Source organism: Gekko japonicus, unplaced genomic scaffold (assembly GCF_001447785.1).
Source record: "Gekko japonicus isolate JY-2015 unplaced genomic scaffold, Gekko_japonicus_V1.1 scaffold796, whole genome shotgun sequence".
Classification (NCBI taxonomy): Eukaryota; Metazoa; Chordata; class Lepidosauria; order Squamata; family Gekkonidae; genus Gekko; species Gekko japonicus.
In genome coordinates this window covers 263,638-270,677 of record NW_015165854.1, presented here as the reverse complement: position 1 = coordinate 270,677, position 7,040 = coordinate 263,638, and the positions used below count along the sequence as shown (strand labels likewise).

General features: G+C 52.4%; 1 protein-coding gene across 1 annotated transcript in view; it reads left to right on the top strand.

Annotated features, from left to right (window-relative positions):
* LOC107110346 (thrombospondin type-1 domain-containing protein 4-like) overlaps nucleotides 1–7,040 on the top strand; it is a 519,752-nt gene that overhangs the window by 362,003 nt on the left and 150,709 nt on the right. The window contains exon 16 of the mRNA XM_015411125.1: nucleotides 2,513–2,657. Coding sequence (XP_015266611.1) covers nucleotides 2,513–2,657 — 145 coding nt within the window. The remainder of the gene's footprint in view (nucleotides 1–2,512; nucleotides 2,658–7,040) is intronic.

The following is a 7,040-nucleotide window of genomic DNA, read 5'->3' as shown; positions in this document are numbered from 1 at the left end:
AGGGAGAGAGCGAGAGAGAGAGAGAGGGAGAGAGAGAGAGAGGGAGAGAGAGGGAGAGAGAGAGAGAGAGAGACTGATGCAAAATGAATGGCATTTTGAAAGGCAGTTGAAAACCCAAAATCATGGTGTAATGAGGTTTGGCCAACCGTGCTAGATGGCAAGAAATGCTTGGGGAATGGTGAAGGGTTTCCCCTAGAAGAAGAAGAAGAGTTGCATTTATACTCTGCCCTTCACTACCTGCAAGACTCTCAGGGTGGCTTACAATCTCCTTTCCCTTCCCCTCCCCACAATGGACACCCTGTCAGGTAGGTGGGGCTGAGAGAGCTCTTTTGAGGACTGTTCTTGAGAGGACAGCTCTGAGAGAACTTGTGACTGACCCAAGGTCACACCGGCAGCTGCACGTGAAGGAGTGGGGAATCGAACCCGGTTCTCCCAGATTAGAGTCCACACTCCTAACCACTACACCAGAAAGCTCCTTGAGAACTCCTTGAGAAAGCTCACGGATATCAAACCAATTTCAAATTGAGTTGTGGAAAGTTCATCCACCATTAGGATCCGGACTTCGAATCCTTTCTTTCCCTTCTCCTTCTTCAACTGTTCATTGACAGCTTCCGGGGGAAATGAGGGGGTTGCTACAGCATGGAGAGTGAAGCTTTTACAACCTCCCCGGGACTCTGTTCTTGACTCAGGGGTCCCTTTCTATCGGGATTTACACATAAAAGCTCCAGTTCCCTTCTGTCTCCCCCCTTGCCCCGCATTGATCCTGAGAAGAGCTTTCATGTTCCTACTGCATGACTGCAAAGAAGTACCCCTGTGTTGGAAGGCTGCGTGAAGGCACATAGAAGCAAGAAGAAGGATTTCCACAGTGAGCCCCGAAAGAATGTGCCATGTGGCTTGCATTGCTATAGGTAAAGGTAAAGGTTTCCCTTGCTCAAAAGCCAGCTGAATCCGACTCTAGGGGTGCGGTGCTCATCTCCGTTTCCAAGCCGAAGAGCTAGCGCTGTCTGAAGACATTTCCGTGGTCATGCGGCCAGCAGGACTAGATGCTGAGGCTCATGGAACGCTGTTACCTTCCCACTGAAGCGGTACCTATTTATCTACTTGCAATTTCTTGCTTTTGAACTGCTAGGTTGGTTGGCAGGAGCTGGGGCCAGAGACGGGAGCTCACTTCGTCATGTGGCACTCGGGTCTTGAACTGCTGAACTACCGACCTTCCGGCCTGCAGTCTTAACCACTTGAGCCACTGCAGCCCTTTTTTGCGTGGCTATACCGAGAGGAATTGTAGATTATGGTGTTAATGTGCACTGAATTATGCTATGTCCGTAGGGCAGGGCAGATCTCCTGCCTCAAGCCCCCCCCAATCAACCAGTGGGGGGGGGATGGTGCCAAAAATAGCTGGTGGCAGTAGAGTTGCCAACCTCCGGGGGGGGGGGGTCTGGAGAGCTCCCATTTGTACAGCTGATCTCCAGCTGACAGAGATCAGCTCCCCTGGAGAAAATGGCTGCTTTGAGGGGTGGACTCTATGGCATTGGACCATGCTGAGGCCCCTCCCTAACCCCACCCACTCCTGGATCCACCCTAGGCTTGCCAAGTCCCCCCGGGGGGTGGGGAAAACACCGCCCCAGAGGCCCATTACCCGGCAGCGGCGGATCGGGCCCCGGGGGGAACCCCACCCCCAAAGCATGTGACACGCCCGGCATCAGTACATCACCCGGAAGTGACACAGCCACGCCAGGCGTGCCGGGGGCGGGGCCGCGGTCATCCGAGGGAAAACTCTATGTGTTTCCCTCGGATGACCGTGGCCGCACCCCTGGCGCACCCGACGCGGCTGCGTCCCTTCCAGGTTGATGGGGTTGTGGCGCGCACGCACTTTGCATGCGCACGCCCCCTTCCGGAATGGGATTGGAGTCCCCCGCTGTACATACAGCGGGGACTTGGCAACCCTAATTCCCCCCCCCAAAGTCTCCAGGTATTTTCCAACCCAGAGCTGGCACCCTGCCCCACTGATGTCAACCCCTGTGCACCCAAAAGGGACACGAGTGTGCCACTAGCACCACCAGGGATGAACAAAAGAACATAAGGACATAAGAGGAGCCAATGTTGGATCAGGCCAATGGCCCACCCAGTCCAACGGCCCATCCAGTCCAACACTCTGACACACAGTGGCCAAAAATACCAGGCGCCATCAGGAGGTCCACCAGCAGGGCCAGGGCACAGGGAAAAGTCTATGGTAGAAAAAGGAGTTTCCGTAGAGTTCTGCCCAAGTACCAGAGTGTCCCTGGCAGCGCTGGTGATGTGCTGACATCACTTTCTGTGTGCACCAGAAGTGACATCACTGCATCACCAGTGGAATCTCTGCATCACTGGCCTGAGCCTCCTCGTCCCCGGTAAGTCCTCCCGCACACTGCCAGTTGCTAGGGGGGATACGGAACCTTACATGTGTGTCACCGAGGGGTGATTTCTTAATCGCAAATCTGTCCCCGATTCTCACTCGCACCGCTCACATTCGCAGTGCTCGAAATCTTGTGAAGGCGGCTTCCGCGTCCGAGAGGTGCGGTGCCTGTCCGATGACATGACGCCCAGCTCCAAGTGTGACACGCAACTCAAACCGGAGGAGAAGGAGGTGTGCAATACCCAGGACTGTGTACCAGAAATAGGTAAGGGGACTCTTCTAACTATGGGACTCCATCTAGTGGAGGGAAAGTAAATTAAGTGAGCGTCGCCTGTTGAGGGAGTTTGTGGGCAGATTGGTAGTCCTTTGCCTAATTCTTTTAATCAACTTTTGGAAAAAAAACACATGTTTTCATTTGGTGTAATATATATCAACAACAATTTTATTTTACAGTCCATGACCAGCATACACAAAGGTTTCTATAAAATCAAACGATCAAATTTTGCAACTTTAAAAAATTTCACTCAAGCTACCGTATGCATTTCCCGATCTTTGTACACCTGTGCACAAAAATTTAGCCACTATTCGGGTCGTTTCATGGTTCGTATCGGATAGAAGAGAATCGAATTTAATTGCATTTGATCTGCCGGGGAAATTTCCGATCAGCCGCTCAATAAATTTTGACCGGATTTCTTTGTGCCTAGGGCAGTTAAAGAAAATATGTTCCATTGAATCAGTTTCCTTTAAAGAACAGGAACAGAGCCTATGCATTTAGGGAACTGATTTAAACCTCCCTTCCTGAACAGCGGAAGGTAGAGTTGAACTTCTTGCCAATGTAAAGGCCCTTCTGGAATTATTTGAGTCAAGAAAATATAAGTATGTAACAGGAGCAGCAACAAATCTAGAATTTGGAGGAGGGTGGTGAAATACATATATTTGGGCTACATAAAAACGAAGTTTGCTTTGGAGTGCATAAGAATCTTTGGCATCGCGAGCATCTGGAGAAATGGCAACACTCGGGGTTGTTCAGTGTCTGTTTGGGGAGACCGGACCACCGCTTTGGTGGAGCCTGCTTTGAAACAGACCCCAAAGATCTTTCTTTCTTTTTTTTGTAAAGCTTTTTAAAGTATTGTTGTTATTTTAAATTAAAATAGGGATACAGAAAAACAAGGGGGAAAGGGAGATATAGAATAACTCAGGGGTCGTTTCGTAGAAAAAGAGCTAGGGGAACTCATTAGCATAACTCATTAGCATATGCCACACCCCCTGACATCACCAGAAGTGTGTCATAAGGCCACACACCCCGCCCCCAACGGTCCCGGCCGGCGGGAGTGCAAGGAAGCCCCGCCAAGGCCCTCCCTGGCCCCAGGCAGGCAGGGGTGGGGAGAGGCAGGGAGGAAGCAACTTACCCTCCCTCTTCTCCTGCCTCCTCCTGGCTGAATGAGGGCCGGAAGCGGGGCGGCCGGAAGCAGGGGCGGGGCTTTGTCATGTGCCCCGCCCCCTGTACCTCACCCGGGGGAACCGCGATCCCCCACGATCCCCCCCGAAATGACCTCTGGAATAACTTATTCATAACAAGGACGATCCACGGAAGATGGAGATGTCTCCATGGAAGGCCATGTGCAGGGAGGGAGAGGACAAAGCGAGCGAGAGGGGAGGGGTCAGAGGGCAGCTCCCCGGCTAAGACAGCTAGCTCACAGAAGAGGGGAGTTGTAGGACTGCGGGAGAAAGAGCTGGCTAGCAGGCTGACTTTCTGGCCCAGTCCGAGACTAGGGTTGCCAATGTCCAGATAGGGCCTGGAGATTTCCTGGAGTTACAACTGATCCCCAGGATACAGAGATCGTGGCTGCTCTGGAGGGTGGGAAAGCAAGAGAAAGAAGGGCCGCATCGGCGGAGCCGCGGAATGAAGAAACAAACCAGTGGTGCGGTGGGAATCCATTTTATTCGCTCTGTGTGCCCCAAGGGGTTTCGCTGAGCACTTTTTCATGGGGGGGTCTGTGCCATTCATTCCCCAAAGGGGTCTGCACCCCCTGATGAAGTGCAGAGCGAAACACGTCGGGGCCCGGAGAGTGAATACAATTGATACCCACCACACCACTGTTTTTTCCTCTTCATTCCTTGCTTTGGAGGGCGGGCTCTCTGGCAATGTACCCTGCTGGGGCTCCTCCCATGACTCGCCCCGGGCTCTCCCCCTCCCCAAATCTCGAGGAATTTCCCAACCCAGAGCTGGGGAGCTTAATGCAAGGCCAGCCCCAGTTTTTTTTAAAAAGGTGCAAGATTATCTCCTTTCGGGCCTAGTGGGTTTGAGGTTTGCATTTCAACCTTAGTCAGCCTCACTGATAAAGAGGGGGGCCCTGTAGGGTTTCCGGGGGGGGGGTGTTCCAGGACATCCTCGGACACAATGACATCACCCGGATGTTGCCACTCGGCCTTGGGGGCAAACCTCTATGCTTTTAGGCCAATTTCATCATAGAGTTTTGAGTCCCAGGGCTCTTTTTGTAGAAAAAGTCCAACAGGAACTCATTAGCATAATAGGCCACACCCAGAAGCAGAAACTCATTAGCATATTGGGCCACACCCATGACAGCGCAGCTCATTAGCAGATTAGGCGCACCCCCATGTTACCAGAAGTGTGCTCATCCAGCCACACCCACCTTTTGCTTGTTATTCTGCTTACCTTGTTTGTTGTCCAAACCCAGGGCTTTTTTGTAGCAGGAACTCCTCTGCATGTTAGGCCACACACCCCTGATGAAGCCAATCCTAATGCGTTTCTGCTGTTGGGTGTGGCCTATTATGCTAATGAGTTTTTGCTGGGCGTGGCCAACTTGGGAGCCAGCCGGAACTCCGTTCCTGTGCGTTCCTGCCCCCAAAATAGCCCTGGTTTTGACCCTCAAACCAGAGCGTCCCGCATGACGGCTTCAACTTGATGACATCACTTCCAGGGGATGTCCTCACTTTGGGAACGTTGCATGGAGACATGGCTGTTTGGGGGTGGGGCTCCCCCACCAACCAGCTGTCCAGCGGCGGGCTGAAGCCCCAAAACCCGGGGGATCCCCCACTGCGACCTGGGGACTGGTAACCCTAATCCCCTGTGGATAGTGTTACCAGCTCTAGGTTAGGAAATTCCTGGAGATTTGGAGGCGGAGCTTGGGGAGAGCGGAATTTTGGAAGGGGGTGGAGCAAAATATGGGTGCGACGCCACAGAGTCCACCCACCAAAGCTGTCGATTTCCTCTAGTAAAATGAATCTCTTTAATCGGGAGAACACTTGTAATTCTGGGAGAACTCGAGTCCCTGCCTGGGGATTTATCTACTTATTTAATGCATTTGTGCCCTACCTTTGTCCCCAAATGGGGACCCAAAGCGGCTTTCATCCTTCTCCTCTCCTCCATCTTATCCTCACGACAACTCTGTGAGGTAGGTCAGGCTGAGAGAGTGTGACTGGCCTGAGGTCACCCAGCGAGCTTCCAAGGCACGAGTGGGATTCGAACCTGGGCCTCCCAGTTATTAATCCGACACTCTTAATCACTACACCACACTGGCTCTCTCGGTTGACGGCCCTACCTTTAGACGGCGAACGCATCCGTTGGCACGGCTCTGAGACAGTCGGGGTTTCTGATTCGGGTCGTGTCAGCCAGGGCTCTGTTGTGCCATCCAGGAAGGGGGCATGAATAAGAAATGGGCCTGTTTTCCTGATTCCTGCTCCGCTTTAAACAGCTGGGTTTCGCGAAGCAATTAACATTTGGCTCCGGTCCCTGCCAGTCAAACACAGCTGCACTCCACCTTGTTTGGAAGCCCAGAAATGAAATTGATTTGTACTCTGAGCAAAAGCGATTGTGCCGAATGTATTATTCAAGCTGTGTGCTTTGAGCGGATGTATTATTTACGCCGAGCAAGGTGCGGGAACGAGCTGACACTTGCCTCGACTTTAAACATTGCGCGCCTTCCGGCAGGAGACCCCTGTGCGATGGCCGAGCATAATATTTGGGGCTGGGAAATATCCTAATCCGGCTTCAGTCGCTGCACAACAAGCCTCCTGCGGTGGGTAAAACATGAACCGGATTTTGGAAAAGGGCAGAGATGGCTGGATCTGCCCTGATTCCCCCTAACCTTTTGTCATTCCCGCCCTCACTACGGCACATCTTCATTATGAGATGCTCTGAGCTTTTATGCAGCAGACGAGGAAGCTGGGAAGTTTCAGGGCAAAAGTAAAGTGTGCTTAGCTGGGGAAATTCTTATGCGAGGGTCTCCAACATGGTGCCCACGGGCGCAATGGCAGCCGCCAACACCTTTCTCGGTGCCTGCCACGCTTTTAGAAAGTGGGTGGGGCCAGTAAAGATTTGGGCTTCAGATTGGCCACCGGAGATCAGATTGGCAGTGCAGATCTTTTTTTTAAAAAAATTGCTTCGGCAGCAGCGTTCACCGCAGCACAAGGATCTTCACTGTTTGGTGTAATGGTTATGTGCTTGGACTCTAATCTGGGAGAACCGGGTTTGATTCCCCACTCCTCCACTTGCACCTGCTGAGTGACCTTGGGTCAATCACAAGTTCTCTCAGAGCTGTTCTCTCAAGAGCAGTCCTCGAAAGAGCTCTCTCAGCCCGCCCTGCCTCACAGGGTGTCTGTTGTGGGGAGGGGAAGGGAAGGAGAT